This window comes from Podarcis gaigeae, assembly GCF_964106915.1.
Source record: "Podarcis gaigeae genome assembly, chromosome: 8".
Classification (NCBI taxonomy): domain Eukaryota; kingdom Metazoa; phylum Chordata; class Lepidosauria; order Squamata; family Lacertidae; genus Podarcis; species Podarcis gaigeae.
In genome coordinates, this window is record NC_139684.1 from 50,159,512 (window position 1) to 50,182,443 (window position 22,932).

At 44.5% G+C, this 22,932-nt stretch overlaps 1 protein-coding gene and 1 long non-coding RNA gene across 5 annotated transcripts in view; one reads left to right on the forward strand and one right to left on the reverse strand.

The window, feature by feature from the left end:
• The window catches only part of CMIP (c-Maf inducing protein), a 149,767-nt gene that overhangs the window by 124,442 nt on the left and 2,393 nt on the right, over positions 1 to 22,932 (forward strand). For all 4 annotated transcript variants that reach the window (XM_083752134.1, XM_083752132.1, XM_083752133.1 and 1 more), the window contains 14 exons: positions 723 to 803; positions 3,917 to 4,020; positions 4,576 to 4,680; positions 6,279 to 6,632; positions 11,227 to 11,292; positions 13,851 to 13,877; positions 14,805 to 14,853; positions 15,806 to 15,913; positions 16,699 to 16,815; positions 18,474 to 18,614; positions 19,272 to 19,319; positions 19,624 to 19,770; positions 20,406 to 20,511; positions 21,867 to 21,937. In XM_083752134.1, the coding sequence (XP_083608260.1) occupies positions 723 to 803; positions 3,917 to 4,020; positions 4,576 to 4,680; positions 6,279 to 6,632; positions 11,227 to 11,292; positions 13,851 to 13,877; positions 14,805 to 14,853; positions 15,806 to 15,913; positions 16,699 to 16,815; positions 18,474 to 18,614; positions 19,272 to 19,319; positions 19,624 to 19,770; positions 20,406 to 20,511; positions 21,867 to 21,937 (1,524 nt within the window). The remainder of the gene's footprint in view (positions 1 to 722; positions 804 to 3,916; positions 4,021 to 4,575; positions 4,681 to 6,278; positions 6,633 to 11,226; positions 11,293 to 13,850; positions 13,878 to 14,804; positions 14,854 to 15,805; positions 15,914 to 16,698; positions 16,816 to 18,473; positions 18,615 to 19,271; positions 19,320 to 19,623; positions 19,771 to 20,405; positions 20,512 to 21,866; positions 21,938 to 22,932) is intronic.
• LOC310850588 lies at positions 11,287 to 21,494 on the reverse strand. Its single transcript, XR_014567380.1, has 3 exons — positions 21,405 to 21,494; positions 20,727 to 21,359; positions 11,287 to 13,076 (listed from the first exon to the last, which is right to left on the reverse strand). It is a non-coding gene; the product is annotated as an uncharacterized lncRNA (long non-coding RNA).

Below are 22,932 nucleotides of genomic sequence, written 5' to 3' on the forward strand. Positions count from 1 at the left end.
GAGAGACCGACCCTCCCCAAGTTCACTGGTACATGCAGACAACGTGGTGGGGGAGTTTGGTATTTGGGGACCCTGGGTAACAACTAGCTACAAAGCAATGTAGTGGTTAAGAGTGGGAAACCAGGAATCGAATCACACTCAGCCAGAAAGCTCAGTAGGTGATCTTGGGCCAGCCACTGCCTTTTCACCTAGTGTTCTTCAACTTTGGGTCTCCTGATGTTGTTGGGCTGTGATTCCCATCATCCCCAGCCAGCTCAGCCAGGGATGATGTGGCAACATTTGGGGTTCCAGGGTTGAAGAATACCATCTTAGCTCTACCGGCCTCACAGGGTTGTTACAATAAACTGTTGGTGTGAGCCAGCTGTGCTCTCCTTATGTTCTTGATACATGCATTGTTTTTGTATTACAAAGGGCAAATTGCCCAATGACAGTTCAACGTGTATCAACCATGGTTGTCCCTCCTGTTTCATAAGATTCAGATCTTCCATAGCCAAAATTTGTTTTTAGAGTTCCCAGTAAGCTAGCTCTTTAGAATTCTTTACATAGTTATACCCCATTTTGGTGCATTTTTGTAACCCACAATGTGAAAAACCAATTTGGGAGCACCTAATTTTCTTTTGTTGATTTATTTGATGGATTTGTATAATCGTTGGTGAGAAATCAAGTTGCCTCTTCTCAACTCTTTTTTCAAATATATGTGTCTGTGTGCTTTCTTAATGCAGCATTGCAGAGAACGCCCTCGATCCATGGTGGTCATAGAAGTGTTCACTCCAGTTGTACAAAGAATCCTCAAACACAATATGGTGAGTCAAGTTGCTTATTTTATTTATTTCATGCTATTTCGTTTATGGATTGCTTCCTATAAAATATCTCTTAAAGTGATTTAGCAATAAAAACATCAACAATAAAAAATGATAGAAATTCTATACAAACATACACAATCAAAATACTTAAATTTGCAAAATCCGTTTCATATATAAAAAACATTTCAAATCCAGCCCAGATACAGTGAAATAACAATCTCCACCTTTTTTAAAAAATACAAACAAGCAAACACCAAACTTCTAATCAGCTACAAAGATGTTCCTGTTTAATCAGGCTGCAGATTTTTTAACCAAAGTTGTGGGGTCTTCCCTCCCCCCATTCAAGTCATTACAAACAGCAAGCACCAACTTATAAGAGGCCTCCCTCTCTCTTGCAAACTGGAGAGACTGCTTTTTTTACGACAAAAAGGGGGCTGATCATCCTCTGAATGCAGAAGGATCCAGGTGCAATCCCTTTAATCCCTGGTGAAAAGGATCCAGTAACAGAGGTTCAGAAAGATTTCTGCCTAGGAACCCTGAGTTGCAACTGCCGGTCGCTGTAGGCAATACTTGGTCAGATGGACTAATCGTCTTTGACCTGTTAAAAAGCAGCTTCTGGCGCTCGTGTTTCTTCTACGGCACAAGCTTGTGTTGTCTAAAAACAAAGGAAGTGACGCTTTTTGCTTCAGAGGGAGCTGGTGCCCTTGCATGTCCTGCTCGTAGGCTGCTCAGGGGCATCTAGTTGGCCACTACGAGAAACACGATATCGGACTAGATTGGTCCCAAGGTCTGATCCAGGGGAGTTCTTTTTATGTTTTCATGGCCTGACCCAGCAGGGCTCTTTGTGATAACATGTGCAGTGTGCTTATCTTTCTTTCCTCCCACATGTAACACTGTCTTGTGCTACTAAGCCACTCAATGTCTTTATGCTGTCAGTGGCTACTAATCCTGATGGCTGTGTTCTACCTCCCTATTGGAGGCAGCAGGCCTCTGAATACCAGTTGCTTGAAACTGCAGTTGGGCAGAGTGCTGTTGTGCTCAGGCCTTGCTTGCTGGCTTCCCAGAGGCACCTGAGCTGCCATTGTGAGAACAGGATGCTGGACTAGTCAGGCCTTTGGTCTGATCCTGCCGCCAGGCTCTTCTTAGGTTTGTAATTATTGTTGCTCATATACAGACTTAATCAATGGATTGCTCAACATATGATGACTATTTTTTAACTGGATGACAAGCCCTTCTCTGAATAAATGCTGTCAAAACCACAGGTTGTAATTATTGCCTTGTTATGCTATGCAGCAAATTTCTTTGTAAGTGACGCTCCCTTTTTTCCATTTTCAAAAAAGTGCACATCGACTGATCTTGCAGCTGTTTGCAGGTCATTGCAGTGCGGAAAGGCTCACACCACTGGTGTCAGTTTCTCACTTGGCACCAGGAATCTCCAACAATGTGTGTGTGTGTGTGTGTGTTAAGAATCCAGCGCTATATCAGATTTATTTCATTTTTTCATTCGCATATTTTTAAATGCGTGGAAGGCAGGGGTTTTGTGGCCTACAAGTCTGGGTGTTTTGGTGGTGGAGACAGGATAGAGAATGGGTGGCGGGAAACAATTCCTTTAAAAATCCCAATTAAGTAGCAATTAAGTTCAAGGTTGGAACAGACAATTGGCAATGGCTTGGGGGGGGTGTAAAATTGCTCTTTAGCTACAGGCTAGAAGATCAACTGTGCAGGCTAGATAATGAGAATCTGGATTTATTGTGTTCAAGTGGCCATGTTTTTTCTTCGCTCAGGCCTGCCTCAGCTATTGCAGTCTGCCTTATTAGTTGTGACGGGATTGGATCACCGCCACACGTGACACCATAGGAGCATTTGTTATTCTAATGGCGTTATAAGTGGAAGCATAAATCTAGATTCCTTTTATGATCTCATGCAGTCAAACCAGGAGGCTTGCTTTATAGTCAGGCACTGAATGACAACAGACTGAGGAATTTCATGAAGAAACAAAAGCAAAATGTTTTGCCAGGCAGAGGCCACATAGAGAGTCAAATCACAGCAGATGACAAGCTCCCTGCCCCCCCCCCCCGGTGCTCATACCCCTTGGTCCCCTGCTGACCCCACCACACTTAAAACACCTGGAAAAAGCTCTCAGTACAAAATCAGTTACTTATGTGATACTGCCATCCTTGTTTAGAATATTTGTTTGTTTTGTTTGCAATGGGTGGTACCCAGTGTCAGTCATCCTCAGAGTAGGTCTGTGACAAGCAATAGATTTTAGTAACAGAAGTCTGTTAATTTCTGCTGGTCTACTCTTGGGTATGATTTAGCTGATTATCACCCAGTAGCAATATACTGCTTTTCAGCTCTGAGATTCCCAAAGCGGTTTATGAACTATTTAAAAAAACAATTTTATAAAGGCATTTAAACCTCCTAAAATCAATATTGGTGCAAATGAAATGGTTACAGAGACTGCAACTAATTTATTGTTGAGAGCATTGAGGATTGCAAGTAGAAATCTTATCTTAACAAATAGAATCATGTTTCCCTACCTGTTTATGTTTTGATTATTTGGTATCTTATTTTTGTGTGCATTAACTGATGCATAAGTTTTATTGTGAGATCTGTTGGTGGGACCAATCCATAACTTTATTAATTACAAGTACGTATAAATATGAAAAAAATGCTTGATGACTGAAGTCAACAAGCAGAAAGATAGGCTGGAGAATGTTATCTGTGCCTTGTTTGAATGGAAAATGTAACGACCATCTGGATGGCTCTGTTCTACCAACACTCTCGCAAGCCGTATGTCTCTAAATCCCACTTGCTGGGACTCACAAGTGGGGAGCGTGCTGCTGTACTCAGGTCCTGCTTGTGGGCTTCCCATAGGCTTCTGGTTGGCCAATGTTTGAACAGGATGCTGATAGGCCTTTAGCCTGATACCAGCTGCACTCCTCTTATGTTTGTATGAATGAAAGCGGGGGTTATAAGTGGTGACTAACGCTGCCTCACATTGTTAAACAGGTCCAGGTGAACATTTCCTCACTTAAAATCCACAGCTTGAATGAAGCCTTTCATCCATTCTTCTGTGACATTATTTGCTCTCTCTCTCTTGTTTTGGGCAGGATTTTGGGAAGTGCCCTAGGTTGAGGCTTTTTACTCAGGAGTACATTCTGGCCTTGAACGAACTGAACGCTGGCATGGAAGTAGTGAAGAAGTTTATTCACAGGTCAGTGGCTTGTTCTCTCTCAAAAACTCTGCCCTTCTAGGGTGTTAATCCTTTAATTCTCCTCTCTCTTCTTCATCTCCTCAGTAGCAGTACTAGAGTTGCTAGTAGTAAGTTTCAGAGCTGCTTCTATTTTACTGCCAAACATTGCTCTCCCACGGAAAAATAAATGTTGTGCATAGGCTGAGCAACACTTTCTCAACATTCTAGTCCTACACTGCATTTTGTGTCGATAGATTCAGGCTACAGGCTCACAACCTGCAAGCGACTTTATGGCAGGAGAGGCTAGGAAGAGAGAATTTAAATTTAAAGTGGGATAGCAGAAACACGGGAAAATGGGATGGCCCTTCTCACTTTTGGTTCTGGCTCTACTCATCTTGGGACATGGCCCTGTCTGCTTGTAGCTCTGACTCCACCCCCTCCAGCATGCAGCCCCCAGCAAATTACCCCTGGCAGAATGCAGTCTTTGGGGGAAAGGGTTCCCCACTTCTGATTTACCACAGCACTGTTGCCTTGTGATTGTGCCCTCATGCTACTACCTTTGTGTTGTCTTTCCAGCATGCATGGCCCTACCGGACAGTGCCCCCACCCCAGGGTCCTGCCAAATCTCGTGGCCGTCTGTTTAGCTGCCATTTATTCATGCTACGAAGAATTCATCAACAGGTTAGTAGTCGCGGTCTCTGGAGTGAAGGTCTTCTCTTTGGCATTTGGTTGACAGTTCACTTGTACTTTGGTTTTGGATGCCTGAGTAATCACAAAATTCATATGGTACACTGCCAGTCGCGAAAGATTCATGGCCCAGCTTCACAGTGGCAATTGGAGAAAAACCGGATTGCCACTTCCGTGTTTACTGTGTGGCCTTTGAAGCACATGTCTGTGGTTCACATGCCAGGCATGTACTTTGTTTATTCTGGCTCCTGCACCTTATTTATTTCATTACATTGATATCCCGCCTTTCCCTAAATACCAGAGCATTTTCTTTGTGCATTTCAGATATGAAGTTCAATTTAAATTGTGTTTGAATTTGCACGGCATCAGGGGTAGCCAACATGGTGCCAGATGATGCAGGACTGCTATTCCCATCAACCCTGGCCACCAAGGCCAGTCATAAAGGATGATGGGAGTTGTGGTCTGTCAACACCACGTTCCTTACACCTGCACTGCATGAGTACTTCCAACCTCTTAGTCTAAGTAAGACATTCTTCGTCCCACCCTTCAAGCCCAAGGTTTTTTTAAATGAAGAGGTCCAGAATTGAGGCCTGCCTCACAGCTATGTCATGTGCCCCAGAAATCTCTTCACCTTGACTCTTAAGTATGTATGTGGGGACTCCACACATGCTCAGAGGAACTTGAATTATCCTTCATATGTTCCACAACTGAGCCCTGCAGTGTGAGTGCAGCCTGGGTGCATCCCATCACACGCCTTCCCCATTTGAACCTGAAGTGGTAGCAAATGGCAGTTAACCACAGTATCGCTTCTGTACTGTCCCAGATTCATGAATTGTCTGCTTTGTGTCACCAACCACTGAGCATACACAACAGTCTAGGGCAGATTCCTGTAGGAAAGAGTCATAGTTCTGTGGCAGAGCACAGACTTGGTGCACAGTGGGTCCCAAGTTCAATCCCTCATATCACCAAATATGGCCTTTGTGAATCCCTGGAAAAACCATTAGTGTAGGTGGTTCTGAGTGTAGATGGAACAGTGGTCTGACTCAGGAGTGTAGGAAGCTTGCTAATATTTACACAAGCCCCAGGCCAAGTTCACTATCATCCCCAAGTCAACCATTTCTTCCCTCCCCACCCCACATTACCAGAGGCACGAAAAAGATGTTCCGGGAGCAGTGGCAAGAGCCGTAGGATTTTCTAGCTTTCCATAGGGCTGGGAGAGTGTTGGGGGTGATGCCTCCAGACTCTACCCCTTCCTCAAGTAAATTCTCCAGCAAAGCTGGACAGCTGTCTACTGGAGTATGAATTTCATCACAGTTTTTGCGTCATTTGGAAGAGAGAACCACATTCCTCCCCATTAGCAATGGGTTCACAGGCCTTCAGAAAAGTATGGCCCATACTGTAAATTCTTTGGGGAGATGTTTGTTTTCCTCTGGTATAAATAGAACTGTGGCAATTGCAAAGGGGCCAAGATGTAAGCTGGGGATCTGTTACAACACAGCTAGGCTACCCCTCCTCCGTACTAATTTCTGTTGTGCCTGGCTAGTAAAGGCTTCTTTTTTAGACTTTAAAAATGTTATGTTTTTGAAACACAGCCGGGACAATTCTCCAAGCCTGAAGGAAATTCGTAACGGCTGCCAGCAGCCCTGTGACCGTAAGCCCAATTTGCCTCTCCGGCTGCTCCACACGAGTCCTGACTTGGTGTCCCAAGAGGCCACACTGACTGAGTCCCGCCTCAAGTCGGTCATTGTCACATCGAACGAAATCCACGTGGAAGTCGAGCGCAACAACACAGCCAACCAGAAGATGACGGCCAACGTCGGCAACGACAGTGAGCCCAACCTGATAGACTGCTTGATGGTCAGCCCCACCTGTAGCACCATGAGCATTGAGCTCAGCGCCCAGGCAGATCGCATCCTCGGTTGCTACGTAGAAATACTCAAGATGCTGTGAGTAGTTTCCATGCCTTTTGAAGCTGCCTCTCTTGAACTGTGTGGATGGGGGCGGGCGGTGGGGTGCATTTCTGCCTGGCTTTTTCTCTTCCACATCTGCAGGCATCCAGTGAGATGTGTAAATAGCAGAGCAATAAATCTAATGCCGGCATTAATGTCTGCAACAGGCATCTGGCCCGGCCAGCGGAGCTCCAAAAATAGCATCCAGCGGATGAAAAGGGCCAGTTTCTGTTTGCCCGTTGACCCCTGAGGATATTTTACAAGATAGCGATGTCACTGCCTGATTTTCTGGGTTGCTCCTTGCCTGCCAATCACCCCTCCGCTTCTTCCATTTGAGGATTAGATGCCGACAAGTTTGCTCTCAGGCTTCCTAAGGGGCCAGGCAAAGAAGAAAATGGAATGTTCCTTTGATCAGTATAGCGGAAGGCACAGGTGCAGGGGTTTCAGAGTGTGGTGGAGCTTGTGCACGCTAATTCTTCACAGCTCTCTCAACTCCCCCTGCTGATCTTGGGTGGCTTCCCCCCACTTTCTCCCTCATCCCAGTAGTGCTCAAGGCACTGTGAGGGGGCCATTGGACCGAGGCAAAGCCCATGCATGGCATGGAGGAGGAGGAGATTGTCCTAAACTCAATCACTAGCATCTCCACTTTTTAAAAAGGGATCAGGTGATGGGAAAGACACCTCTCTGCCAGAGAGCTCATCCTAGTACACAGTACTGGGCTAGATAGAGGAAGTGTTATGGCTCAGTGGTAGAGCATTTGATTTGCATTAGAGAATACCACAGGTCCAGTCCCCAGCATCTCCAGGTAGGGCTGGGAAACACTCAAACAACCTGAAAGTTACAACAGAAGTGTGGAGTATAAATAGCACTATCAAGTTACAACAGCGTCACAAAGAGTTCCAAAGTAAAAAGCTGCCTGATTCAGAGCTCCTCTGTGTACACCCTCCATAAAAAGACTGGGTGCCCAGAGGGCAGGGAAGGGCAGCATTTATGTTCACGTAGCTAAGAAAAGGAAAGCATGGAATGTCAAATGTGCCATTTTTCACTGTCCGTCCCCCAGTCTTCTATGTTGGGTTAGTTTTTCAGACAAAGCAATTTCCTAAATTTTGTCAAACCACCTGCTCTGTGGAGGACCTTCCAGGCTTTTCTTGCATGTGGCCACTAGCTGCAGCCAAGAGGAGGGATACTAGTTCTATATAGATCAGAGGTGGAGTATGCAAATTGTCAGTGGATAATAAAACTTAAGCTGGCTTTGGATATATAGGCCTGCCTATTACCTTTGAGATGGAAAGACTCCCTGTTTGTAATCCTGGAGAGCAGCTGCCAGTCAATGACAACAGCACTGGACCAGGTGGAGCAGTTTGATCAGAGAAGGAAAATATATCAGTCTTACTCAGATTGGGCTCACTGAAATCAATGGTCATGACTAACTTAAGTCCATTAATTTCAGTGAATCTATTCCAAGCAGAATTTAGTTGGGCACCACCAATTCTCTGTATCCACTTTCAAAAGAAAAAAAAAGAGATGCAGCCATAAATGGAAGACGAAAAGTCTCAGACTTCTGCGTTATCTTTGGATATCCCTCATGACCACGGCTTCAGAATGACGAAGGCTGCCCGCAGTCCTAACGCTACTGGGAATAAGCCTCATTGTATTCAATGGGACTTAATTTCTGAGTAGACATGGCTAGGATTGTGCTGCAAGGCTGCACTTCTATATGTATACTTGGGAGTTAACTCCATTGAACTCAGCATAACTTACTTTAAAGCAGACATGTATAGAATTGCACTATGCAGAGTAGGCAAAGAATAATTCACATTATTGTCTGATAGCAGTGTCTAATGCTTACAAAGCAAAAAGCCATAGGTGGGTCCTGCATCCATGATTTGGTTTGAATAATTACAATTTATTATTGCAATTATTCCCAGAATATGCTGTCTGCTTAGTATTGCACAAAGAATCTTACTGTCCTACTGTCTCTGTTGCCTGTATCACGCTTGAGCGTGCTGAGTCAGATCCTTCAAAGAACAATTAAATGGATTGTGATGTTCTTTCTACGAGTTTGCCTTAATGCTGTCTCTAATAAGGAGCTTAGTTAAACTCCACTGACTGCAGAGATCTGTAGTTCACATGATGGAATGGCTTTCTTTTCAAACTGAAGCCTGGTATAGGAATGGGAGCAAAATTCAATCCAGTTTGTATTCATAAGTGAATCAATCCAATTTGTACTTGAACTGAAATGCAGCCATCCTTTGAACTTTGCACTTCTCCCAACTTTTGCTATGTAGTTATCCAGCCAAGTAATGTGTGCAAAGATGCATATGTTAGTGGGAAAACATACAAAAATGTGTTGCATTAGGGGAAAGCTGCTTTGCAAAAAGTGGGTACATTCAGAGAAATTCACACTAAAATGCTGATGAACTTCCATGATGACTTTTAAAAATAAATAAATCACAAACTCATGTGGGGAACTGAACTTCAAAGAAAATATGAGAAACTGAGACACTGAAATTCGCAGGTTCACCCATCTTGACACTGCTGCGGAGTTTACTTGCAGAGCCAGGTAGAAGAGGAGATACTGTTTGGAATGCTTTCGCCTTTAATATGTTGCTGTTTTGTTTCTTTTTCTTTTTTAAAGAGAACAGATATCACTCCTAAGAAGTTTATGTAGGTCTTTGAATGACAGGTTTCCTTTACAGGCTCCTAGAATATACAGGTTTTGGTGTGGTATCACTGTTAAACTGTGCGCTGCTTTAAGAGTGCAGTGCTACAAAGTGATATATAAAACTATCAATAAAGAAATAGGCTGGTTTCAATGAAAAGATGTTGACCAAACTGCAAACCGATTCCTTTTGTGGGGGAGAAAACTGAAGTAGGGGAGGTTGGCGGCCCCTTAGGTCTTCTTTCAGCTTGGCCCCACCTTCTCCACATTCCCCTATAGGTCAGCTGCATGCTTCAAATACCCTGTGTGCATTCTCTGATGTTATGTTTATCGGGGTTGCCCCTGGCTGCTAATATGTTTTGGGATTGTTTCGGCTCTATGGGATCTGCAGGGCAGCTTTTTCTATTGAACCGAAAGACGACACTGGGAAAAGGGGAAAGGCCTCTGGTGGTGTCCATGGAGCAATGACAGCCATGGTGTGTGTGTGTGTGTGTGTGTGTGTGTGTGTGTGTGGACAGACAGGCACGTGTGCGTGCGCGCGCACACACACACACACACAAACACGGATATACGTGCAGTTCAGGCAGAGGCTTATTTGATTTGATGAGTTGACTGTAGTTACAGGCTGACATGCTGCAGGTTTGAAGGTGGGAAAAGAGAACTGACCAGGCTGTGTCACGTGGCAGCTCAATAAGCCTTTGTGTCTTAGAGAACTGATGGCCCTGCTGGCCATGAGCTTTCTGTGACCTTGGCAGAAAGGGTTGCACAGTCAGAGATGTGGAGCTGCTGGTGGCAGGGGGTATGTTTTGGTTTTTTTGCATGATTAGGAATTTTAAGCCCCACCTTTGCAACTGCTAATAGATTTGGGGCGGGGAGCACTTAGCTGGCCTGTTGATTGATGCTTCCTGTGTAAGTGGTGAGCCAAGCTTAATTTTGGAAATAAAGAGTTGCAAATGTCTTCTGAATGTCATATTGTTTGCACCGGGGAGATACCAGGTCAGATTGTTTGCCCATTTAGCCCAGTATTGTCTGTTCTAGTCTTTCGTCAACCTGACGCCTTCCAGATGTTTTGGACTCCAGTTGGCAAGGAACAAGGAAAAAACTTTCTTTGCATGTAAAATGCTCTGGTTGTGTTTGCTTATCGCAGCCTTCCCTAAGTTGGTGCTCTCCAGATGCTTTGGACTGCAGCGCCCATCACCGTTACCTGTGCTGGCTGGGGCTGAAGGAGGTTGTAGTCCAACAACATATGAGGGGCACCAGGTTGGCAGACGCTGGTCTATCCTGACTGGCAGCCACTCTCCAGGGTCACAGGCAGAAAGAAGGAGCTCTTTCCCACAACCTGCAGCCTGTGACCCCATAAAGTTGCTGTGGATTGACTTGCATGGCCAGTATTAGGTTACTTTTTTTTTCTTTTTCTTTCTTTAATTTGAAGGGAAGTTTACATCAGCACCCATTCCAAAAACTGTGTTCTTGTGATCAGATCTTTGATCATCTCACATCATATCATCTTGAAAGACAGGGATAAGTCATGCATGCAGATTGTGTGTCCAGGTTATGCAATGGGCTACAGATGCAACAACAATAACAGGAGAAAATGAAAAGGTCACAACAAATGGAGGGGGTCACAAATAATGCTCCTTGCTATAGAGAGAGGATTTAGCCAAGACCAGGAGTGGCTAATCTGTGGCCCTCCAAATGTTGCTGAACTACAACTCTCATCACCTCTGAGCACTGGCCATGCTATCTGGGACTGGTGGGAATTGTAGTTCAGCAGCACCTGGGGTGCAAGGTGGTCAAGAGCCAGCCCTAGATGAATCTCATTCACACATACTGTGGTGAATGTGTTACCTACAAGGACAAATGCACAGCTGATAAACAAGAGTGGATTATGCATTGTGTCCAGGACTAACAGCACTTTTCTCATTTCAGATCAGACTATGACGATTGGAGACCAGCTCTTGCCAGTTTGCTTCAACCTATCCCATTCCCTAAAGAGTAAGTTCATGGCAGGTAGTTTTATCTCCTTTAGTGGCAAAAAATTTGAGAAGTTTTGGTTGGATCTTACAGTCCAGAAGAAGCTGAATGGAAGATTTAAAAATATTTGTTTTTAAATGTTGCAGTGCATGCCAAGGACTTTTCCAAAACTCAAGGAGTGAAAATATCCAGTACAGATATATTTTGGGACAGTAAACCTGGGCTTAAGGGGACACTTCAGGTGGAGCACCAGGTCTCCACGGGACTGGACCAAAATATCTCACTGCAAAATATTTTGAAAGGGTGCATTCCTCAAATAACACTCTGAGCCTTATCCTCCATCCCTTTCTAGCCCTCTTTTTAAAGCCACCCGAGTTTATTAGCTACATCCTGTAAGAAGAAGGGAACAAGTTCAGTTGTCTCATAGGATCAGATAGCAAAACAAGCATTTGTGCCAGCAAGCATAAAGGGCTGAGGTGGCCCATTGAAAAAAAAAAAGATAATTACAAAAATGCACATTGTTCCATAAGCAGTATTAGGACGCAATGAAAGAGTTTGGCAATGGCATCCCTCTGAAACCTATTAATGACACCATTGTTTATGAAATGTTGTTCCCAGAGGGTGAACATTACAGCCTATAATTGTCCAATTTGCCAGCTTATCGCATCCCTCAGTGTCTGGGTGCTTTGGAAGGGCTCGCTTTCGTAAACTGTGTGTGCTTTGGAACGGCTGGGGAGATAGAACAACACCTGGCATCTTTTTACCTGAGTTGGTGATTCTAGCAAAGGACCCTGGGGTGAATTGCAGATCTGTATCATGATGCAATGCAGTATGAGAGAGTGACCATTAATTGCTTCGCTAATGTGCCATGCTAATTAGATGTGGCCATGCCTTAATTGCAATGCAATTAATGAACACACCTGGGACTTAGGTAGGTTGGAGCTAAAAACCCTGTTTACAAAGTGTGCAGTTTCTATCACCGGGCCCTGAAAGTTTCCATTTGCTTCATTGATGACAGAATTTCCCTGCGGAATAGTTTTGGCTTTGACTTTTCCTCTGGCAGGAGCTCTTTGTTGCTGTTGCTGTTACTGAAAACCCTCCTCAGTCTAATCTTGCCTTGGCCTGACAGCCCCTCATATTTTAGCAGCCAATGTGGTGTAGTGGTTTGAGTGTTGGACCTGGTGGTTGGGGCTCAAAGCTGCACTCTCCCATGAAGCTCACTGGATAACTTTGGGCAAGTCATCGTCTCTGAGCCTAACCTACCTCACAGGGCTGTTGTGAGGATGCTATGAGGAGGAGGAGAACCATACACCACCTTGAGCTCCTCGGAGGAAGGGTGGGATATAGAAACCCAGCTGCTGCCCAGCTCAGTCTCCATCCTTAGGTGAAGCACACAGCTCTCTTGCTAGGAGGAAAGCAGGAATAAAAGCATTTTTATATGAACGACACTTACAGCAGGTTTGTAAGGCTCCTTCAAGTCCATCATGTGAAAAGCAGGGCTGTGAATGATCTCCTGATCAAGAGGGCACAGCTTGGAAAGTCAGATGTGTTTGTCTTATCATGAGACCTCTTTTGAAGCAATTTGTCTCACGTTGGAACACAGGAGCTGAGCCACATGCTTTCCAGTGTCAATCGTCCTGTACTTGGTGGGGTTTACATTTCCCCAAAGGAATATGTAGGCAGTGCTTACATTCCCTTTATTGTCCCCATTCAGCAGCATTGTTTCTGTTGCCTCTTCCTGCTCCAGTGCTGTTTGTCTCCCTATTGGCTTTTGCCTTCTTCCTGGTTCGATCACATGGGTTTCCCTGAAAAGAGAAACAAGAAGATTACCAGTCGCAGGGAAAAGAAGGGAAGAAATCTCCTAGTGCAGAAGGAAAAAAACCCACATGTTTTTAAAAAGCACAACATGTTTCAAACCAGAGTATTCTTCAGGGGTATTCTTGAATGGCAATTGATCTTAAACTACTGCTAAAACATATTTCTGAAGTGAGTTGCAGCATTGATTTCTCACACAACCAGGTTTCCTCCCTCCCTTTCTCTGCAAGGGTTACCCCACCCAGTCAGGGATCACAAGATGATGTTGCAACAATACATAGAGAGTGATATGAAGGCCTGCAACACAGCTAAACTAAGCACATCTGGATGAGAGGCTAGGAATCCCCGTGAACTTCATCTCACGTTCCATCCTAGGGAAAGGCTGAATAACCCCCCCCAAAAAAACAGATTAATATAATCATCAAAATGGAGGGCCATCTCATTAGATATCTTTCATCCAGAGCCCACCCAAGCCCAATCTTAATTTTTTCCTGTTCCATCATTATTCAGCATAATGAAAACGTGGCCCTCTCCCACCCTTTTCGTTTTGTAAATACTTCATGCATTGCTGCAGCCTTTGCCAACCTAGAACCCATGGGCACCACCAGGTTGGCAAAGGCGGCATTTATGTATGTGTCAATGTCATGTAGACTATAGCTCTCCTCTTTAGACTTATTGAATCCACATACTCACAATTATTTTGGAAGAAAAGAACCACATGAAAAAAGGAGAATCATTAATAATTCTCTGTGTCTAATTTTCAGGGCTCTTGCGCATGAGAAGTTCACAAAGTAAGTGCTTGTTTGGTTAAAGCTATTTCCTGTGATATAAATAAGCCAGATCTAAGCAAAGGCTAATGTGTCTGTGTTCCTCTTATCCTTCAGCACTGAGGTTTTGAAAGCTGCTGACAGAATCAGAATGGTAGGGCTTAGAGCCACACACACACACACACACACACACACACACACACACACGTCACAAACATTCTTAATAAAAATGAGGAAGTGGAGCAAAACCCACCATCACTGGAGAAATCTCTTCTAGGCCAGTCAGCATGAAAGCACTTCTCCATTAAACCTTCTCCCAGTCACTTATTCCACCATGACAGCTGCACCACTTTAGATCGCAGCTATGAGAAATTGCACATTTGAATCTTTCCACCACTACCACCCACAGATTAAAAAAAAACCCTTGTATTCCCTGCATATAGAAACCTAGCAGGCTAAGCAAGAGATGCTCGAGTCTAGTCCTTTAAGGACAAGTGCTGATTTTCTACATGCAGTGAGGATTTTTACATGGTGAGGCAGGAGCATTTAAACATGCAAACCCCCTACTTGCAGTCTGAAGTGGTACAGTCCAAGCAGGTCTGTACCAAGGGGTTATTACCATTTATCTTTAAGGCTAACAGTACATCTTCTGCCTGGCTCAAATGATAGTTATAAGACTTTTGAACGCTTGGGTTGTTTTAAGATGGATCGCCTGCAGGCATTTGCAAAGCCCCTTCCTAGTCTATATGCACCGCCATAACAACTCCTTAAGCCCTCATAATTCCTTCCTGTGAAATGTTTTCTCCGCTCGCTTCCCTGCACCCTCTCCAGAAGAGGGGCATCAATCACTTAAAGCGTAACCAAAATGAAATGCTGCAGCTGTGTAAATTTTGGAACTGACCAATAGACACTCATCGTTCTGCTTCTTGTTTTCTCTTTTGCCCTTTCAAGGGAGCTGAAGTACGTCATTCAAAGATTCGCGGAAGATCCAAGACAAGAAGTGAGTTCCTTTCCAGCATCATGATCAAAGGGACAGGGAGACTTGCTTGTCAGAAAGTTCTGGCTTTTAAGTAGTTTTGCGTTCCAAAGCACTGTCAGCCTCTCTCAGCCTGTCTGCCTTGAGTTTGTCCCCAGAATGCTTGGGGGCATAAGCCTTAGTATGAATGGCTTCTTTCCTCCTACGTAAACATGCGCCCCACCCTGGGTGCCTAGAATCTGTTGTTGATGTCACTTCAGCAGGGAGAACTGCAACCGGCAAGAATTAATTCCCTGTGCTAAATAAATGCTGCAAATAAATTCCCCCTCTCCACATCTGTTGAAATAGCTGAGGCAGACACCCTGGAGTCTTCATGTCACAACACCACTAGCAAAGCTCCCATTGTTACGATAGGCAGGATGTTTGTACAGGGTCTGTATATTTCAGGGGCACAAGAAGGCAAAAGACGCAGCAAATGTGCTTTGTCCTACACTGCAACTTGTAAATCTCTGCAGATTACTATTATTTTCAAACACCAAATTAAGAGCAAGGAAAAGGTTCCATATGCATATAGTCTGAGTTCTTATTTTGTTTCTTCTCTATCAATGGAAGAGCATCTGTTTTGCATGCAGAAAGTCTCTAACCTCTCCAGCTAGGGCTGGGAGAGAATCTGGCCAGAAACCCTAAAGAACTGCCAGTGACTGAAGACGATCCTGAGCTAGAATGACCAATGGTCTGATGCAGCCTAAGACAGCTCCCTGTGTTCCCAAATGTATATGGAAAAACCTCTCTTTCATCCAGGGAAGTAGACTTTAGTTGACAGTAATTTATGCCACATTAAATTAGTTAGTCCTGGAGGTGCTTCTGAAGCTGTTTGCTATTTTCTTTCCTTGCTAACTTGCTTCTCTGTGGACTAGTGGAGAGGTGGTGCTGCAAAGAGCCTCAACTCCTCATTGCTTTGTGTCTTGCTTGGCAGGTCCACTCGTGTCTGCTGAGTGTGCGGGCTGGCAAAGACGGCTGGTTCCAGCTCTACAGCCCTGGTGGCGTAGCCTGCGATGATGATGGAGAGTTGTTTGCCAGCATGGTATGTGCCAGCTGTAACTCTGAATAAACTGGGAATGGGTTGAACATATATTCAGAAGTTTGGAGTAGAAGTAGGAGTGCTGGTGAGTTTTTGCACACGTGGATATACACATCCCACTCTCCTGAAGATGCCCAAAATGTATCCTCCCACAGATGCAGCCTGTAAATGGAGCTACAAAAATGAGAGAGGGCCATTTTGCTACAGCCTTAGTCGAAACTCTCCATTGTCAGCAGCACTCTGAATATTTGAAATCGCTGTGTTGAAATATATGGAGTGACATATCTTGCTGTTGCTATGAATCAAGGTTGTCTAATTTTGAACCATGCCCCTCTATATACACTGCCCTATCTTTTCTTTGCAAAATCCAGATCCTTTCTTTGGATTTGGAAGTCCAGTCCCATAAGGTCTTTATAACTGTGGATAGGAAGCAGATATATGAACATGGGAAATCCCGTGTGTGAAAATTGTACATGCATCCATTTCAGCTCTTTGGGCCAATTCGCTAATTTCCCCCACCTCTCTCCTGGATTGTCCCAGAGGATTGATTTGAGGCCAGGGCTCTGGCCTGTGTTGGTAAGCTCACTCCTCACTCCAGGGAAAAGTGAATGACCAAACAGGATATATATATATTTGAATAAAGGATTTCCTCTGATGCTTGGAGACTACACCTCTTTCTAATGTATAATGTACGAATTTGTTAATTTTGTTGGCTGATTTACATGACTGGTTTAAAGAGTGCCTGCACCCCTAACCAGGTTCTCTCTCTCTCTCTATTGCTCTCACAGGTTCACATTTTAATGGGATCCTGCTATAAGACAAAAAAGTTCCTGCTTTCACTGGCTGAGAACAAACTTGGGCCCTGCATGCTGCTAGCTTTGAGAGGCAACCAGACCATGGTGGAGGTAATGCATCAAATAATGAGACTGTTGAACTGGGTGGTGCCAAACCCCTTAATCTGTCACATAGCCTAGAAACTAGGAACCTGGTATTTCATCCCAACACTGGCTGCCTAGTAGCTGCAGAGGATTGGTTTTGGTGTATAAAGCCACATACAGTTTGGGATCAGGTTGCCAAAAAGATTGTCTTACCCCTTCTATACGCAATTGATCAGCATGCTCTGCAGGTGAGGGCTTGCTGCAGATTCCATTTTATCTGGAGGTCCATTCTGCAGAATATAGGAATTGGGAATTTAGTGCTGTGGTACCTACTCTTTGGAATTGCCTCCTTTTAAATATTAGACAGGTGCCACCCCGTTGCCTCTTTGGTGCCTACCAAAGCCTTCTAAGAAGAGATGCTTCCCAGCCTTCATTGGTATTTAATTGATTTTAGAAGTTTCATCTCTTGTGTGCCGGCCACCCTGGGCTCCTTTGAAAGGGAAAGGTGGCATCAATTTAATAAAATAAAATAAAAATAAAATAAAATAAAGATAAAGAAATGTATTTATTTGGAAACTGTACATGCTTCCCCACCGTGCCCTAAAGACTACCCAAAGTGTCTTTCCGAAACACTCCAAATGAAAATGAATCAAAATGCAGTGAAAAACAGCAAAACAAGACAGAAATGCAGCTGCAAAGATTAAGCTAAGCTAAAGCCAAGTGCACATTTTTACTTTTTAAAAGTAATTTCATAAGCTATTTTAACGATAATCCTTTCCAACAGAAGAACCCTGAAAACTAATAGTTCCCTGACATGATTAAGGACAAAGAATTCTCAGTCCCTGCATGTGACTGCAGTCCAAGATTTTCTTGGGGGAAGCCATTATGGTCCATTAAGTAACAAATTTAACAGCAGACTTCAGCAACCTGTTTCCAGTCTAGTTGTTTTGGACTACAGCTCCCATCAGCCCCAGCCAGCCTGACTAATGGTTGGGGATAATGGGAATTAGAGTGCAGAATATCTGGAGGGCCGCATGTTAAGGAAAACTGTCCTGTGGAATGCCCCGTTGATGGTTCTGCTTCCTGCATCCTTTCAAAATAAAAAAGGGGGCTCCCACCCACCCCTTCAGAATGGTTAGTCCATTCTCGTGCAAATGTATTCAGGTATAATTGATTAATTAACTGAATAGAACCTCTGTGGTTGACAATGCAATCACATGGTTACTCAGAAGCTAAGCCCCACTCTGTTCAGTGGGGCTTATCTTCTCCAGCAAGTGTGCTTCAGATGGCTGCCTCATTTTTTTTAATTGAGTGACAGCCCTACTGATTTCACAGAGGAGGGCAAGGAAAAACAAGATGAAGGAGTGAATAATGCATTTGCCCTCTTGGAGCCAACATAATTGAATGGATAGAATGTTGGAGACAAGAATGTTGGAGGCCTGGGTTCAAATCTCCGCCCAGCCACAGAGCTTGCTGAACCAGTCACTATCCCACAGCTCAACCAACCGAACAGGGCATTTGCAAGAAACAAGTGGGATGAACCATGTAGCGCAGAAAACTCAGGCCAAAGTTGTTTCTTAACAAGCATTCAAAAAGAAGAGAGAGGGGGTGGGTTGTGCCAAGCTATCCAGACGTCCCCAGTGAACAAGCTGTAAAGTAAATGTTACTTATCTTTCCACTGTCAGATTCTTTGCCTGATGCTTGAATACAACATCATCGACAACAAAGACACCCAGCTTCAGATCATCTCAACCCTCGAGAGCACTGACGTGGGAAAAAAAATGTACGAGCAGCTCTGTGACAGGCAGAGGGAGTTGAAAGAACTGGTGAGTCTCTGTATTGACAGCCCCGTCACTATTCAAAAACAGGCACCAGAGGAGATTCAGGTGGGGCCTAAGGCACGAAGGATATTTAAAGAGAGGTTCGGCTCTGCACAGAAAGTTACAGTGCTCTTCAGACTGCACTTGTAACAAGCCTGGACTTCCCAAAGGAAGATGTACTGTCCTGTTTCTTTATTTTGGAGTATTTATATTTATACCCCACCTACCAACCAGTGTTTTTTGGGGCGGCCTACAATATATCTAAAACACTGTGAAATAGAAAGTGATACAATAGTTATTGCAGTGGGCCAGTGATATATATAATCCACCCCCACCCCCGCCAACCCACCCCATTCTCTGAAGTTCCAAAAAGTGCCACTCTGCACCTGAATCTCCTGATCTGAAGCTGACTGTTGAAGCAGAATCCAACCCCCTCCATGCTCCTGAGACCTCATCACTTCCCTTGCATCAACTTACCAATTTACTCAAGTAAACAGCAGTGTACTTTTGGATGTGGAAACCAAGAGGCCGTGCCCTGCCCTGCCACCTGAGGCCCTTTTAACTGGAAATGAGGGGATTTCAGCCTGGGGCATTCCACCAGCAAAGTGTGTGACACAGAAGCAACACCCCTGTTTGTAATCAACATGTTGTTATTTTTTACAGCAAAGGAAAGGCGGTCCTACCAGGTTAACACTGCCATCAAAATCCACAGTAAGTTTTAGCTTTCCCATTATAGCAATATCATAAGCATGCAGAAAAGCTTTTCTCTTTCCTCTAATTCCCATCAATCCTGACCATTGGTCATGCATGCTGTGGTTGATGGGCATCAGGTTGGCGAAGTCTGCAGTAGAATGCTCAGATAGGTGTGAATTAAGTGGTTCTGCCCCCATAATTTAACCAACTTTCGCAACACAGGAACTGCGGCCTGTGTTGCAAGAGCTTGGGCTTGAAAGTTCCTGCCAATATCTACAGCAGTTTCTGTGCCAATCTGATCTGTGCTTTTTTCCTCCCTCAGGACGCAGACCTGGCCCGGTTGTTAAGCTCAGGTTCCTTCGGCAACCTGGAGAACCTCAGCCTGGCCTTCACTAACGTCACGAGTGCCTGCGCAGAGCATCTCATCAAGCTGCCTTCGCTCAAGCAGTTGAACCTGTGGTCAACTCAGGTACGAGCTCAGGAAGCAGCAGCGGATAGGAGTCGCTTGAGCTGAGACATGCCCAAGATTGCCCAACGCATCAAGGTTTTCTGACAGTGCAAGTTGCCTGCAAACCCCCCCCCCCCAATTTATAAGCAGACTCCTCCCCTCCCCCAATTTTTCTGCTTCCAGCCAAAATTGTTAGCCCCACTGCAAGAGTCCTGCTGCACTTACACCTCTTGGGGACAGTACCTGCTTTGCATGTAGAAAAGGGATATGGAACCTCCACCCTGTGGGCCACAAATAGCCTTTATGGCTCAGGCCGCACATCCCACTCTTCAGGGCACATTTCTCAACCACACTGTCCATACTGAATTGTGTCCTTCAACTAAGTTTCCTTCATTAGCTGTGATTTCCGCACTGCAGGGGGTTTGGCTAGATGACCCTTTGGACCCCTTCCAATTTTACAATACTGTCATCAACTGTCATCATGCTTCTTGCTGGTTGGGTGTGGGTGTGAAAATCTGACTTTTGCATGGCTGGGATGTAAACTAGTGCAGAAAGATAATAGTCTCCTGTGCCTGCAAGGCCAGTTCCTTTTCCCATAGTGCTCTGCTCATGTATAATATTTCCATGTCTCCCCCACTCCACCCCACCCCCTCCAGTTTGGAGATGCAGGTTTGCGGCTTCTCTCTGAACACCTCACGATGCTGCAAGTGCTCAACTTATGTGAGACGCCTGTCACCGACGCTGGGCTGCTGGCACTGAGCTGTAAGTAAGCAAAGAAGCAGACCGATGACAGGGCAGGGAGAGGATTCATCTGGTCTCAGACTTTATTGCCTCAGGACTGTTTTGAACCCCTTTGAAGGGGCCTTATTCTCCCAATGATGCACCCTTTTTGCACTATGGCCCTCCAGGTGTGGGACTCCCATCAGCCCCAGCTAGCATCGCCCTCAGTCAGGAATGACAGGAGTACAATATATCACCTGGGAAGCCACAGGTTCCTTGGTGTACTCATACTTGAGAACTGCAAATTCCAGTGACTTGCCTACTGTTTCAATCCATGTTGATGAGTGAAGTGGGGATTGCAGTCCAGAGGGAGGGCAACTGTTCCAGATAGATTCATCCAGGTTAAAGTCTGTTTTGTAACCAGCCTCTCGGATCCGCTTCTCTTGCGGTGATTCCCCCTCCTACCTTGTCAGTGATGACAAACTCATTCCTTTGGTGGGCTGGGACAGATGCCCAGGTTCTGTGCCCTGACCTAAGTGCAAATGAGGCCATTGTGTGGACATTTGTTTGAAGATGTTTATTTTTTCCATACCAAAGTGTATGACAAAAGTAATATTGATTAAAGTATTAATATAAATAAAAATTAGCCCCCCCAAACATTATGTCAGGAGTCAGATTACATTTCTTAAAAGCACAATATATTCTACTAATAAGATTAAGACTCTTCTGTTTAACGTAATGCCAATCTACTATAATTTATATTAATTTTTCCTTTATAGCATTCATTTTTTTTATAACCTATACAGTAATCAGAACTGTCTCCATTAGTTTAGATCCACATTTCATTTTTCTTAATTCATCTAACCCTTTTTCAGTTGATCCTATTTTCCCTTGGAAAGACCAAACTATTTTATATGTAGTGAACATGATTTTACAACCCACTTTGATGCGCCATATTAGCCCCATTCAGGCGTTTGTTCTTCCATGTGATGTTCCCACCCACTCCATCACATTTCTGGTTGTGCAGTCAGTTAAGTTTTTAGCTAAGCAAGGTCTGCAACATAGCAGCCTCCATAACATATCGACCCCTCAGACATGATCATGCCATCTTTCAATATGCAGAAGCATGTGTCTACAACCAACATGTTGTATAAAAAATCCTATTAGAGCAATGTTTTTATTTGGCTTACTAAAATATCATAAAATATTTCTCCAGAATTCAAAAAGCTTACACACAATTTAGTGGCATTTTGTTTGGCCAAATGCCCTAATGGATTTTAGTCGTCCCGCCCCCCAATAGATCAACATTTACCCGGATTTTAGTCGTCCCCCCCCCAATAGATCAACATTACCCGGCATTTGCATTTTGGGTAACATATTGCTTATTTATTTCCTAGCCATGAAAAGCCTGTGTAGCTTAAATATGAATAGCACCAAACTTACGGCAGACACCTATGAAGATCTCAAGGTATGTCAAAGTTTTGAAGCTGCGGGACATGTCTGGGAAAGAGCCCAGAGGCAAGAGAGCAGGCCATCCCACGTAAAACATTTAGCTCTTCTTACGATGTTTGCTGGGCTCCATCTCCCATCAACCCCAACCAGCATCACCAGTGGTCAGGGATCATCTGGACAGCCAGAGATTCCCCATCCTGTTCAAGATGTGAAAGAGCAGTGTCACCACCTCTAAAATGATTTATTCATAAGAATTTTAAACCTGAAGTTAACGAAATGAGCACATAGGAATGTGGGAAGCTGCTGTCTACCAGGTCAGAGCATTGGTCCACCTAGCCTAGTGCTGTTCACACTGACTGGTAGCCGTATTCCAGGATCCCCATCACCTGCCAGCTGTCATCCTTTAACCTGGAGAAGCTGCCAGGGATTGAACTGAGGACCTTCTCCCTGCTCCCCCACTGAGCTCTGTCCCCTTCTTATGCTACCAATTGACTGATCTACTTGGTAGCTTGATACTTCAACAAAGGCACCCACTCTAAGATCATCATCCCACATCTTCTCCAATTCCGCCTAGGGCAGAGAAGCTCTTTAAACCTGCAGTTGGACAGCAGCTGCTCCTTTCATTCACCTCCCTTTATATCAGTGAAGGCTGATCTGTTGGGGCAAATGGGGCACTGCCACACCAGAGTCTGTGTGCCCTAAGCCAGCCCCTCACCTGCCTGCCTTCTTACTGCTAACCAGTCCAAGGGGTGACATTGCCTGTCAGCTTCGTCCTCATTTGTCTGAGTTTTGCCTTTGTAGAACTCAGAGAGGGAGAGGAAGGGGAAGAAAACTAGAATTAGTTGATTCCGGCGCCACCTGCTGCTGCGCTCCTGGATTCTGCCCTACCAGACCCAATGAGCGCCAGCCACCATGGCTTTAAGCACTTTAAATCGCAAACTTTCATTTACTATGGATATACAAAATATACAAGCAGAACCTAAATGCCTAGCGATGGTTCACAAGGAATCT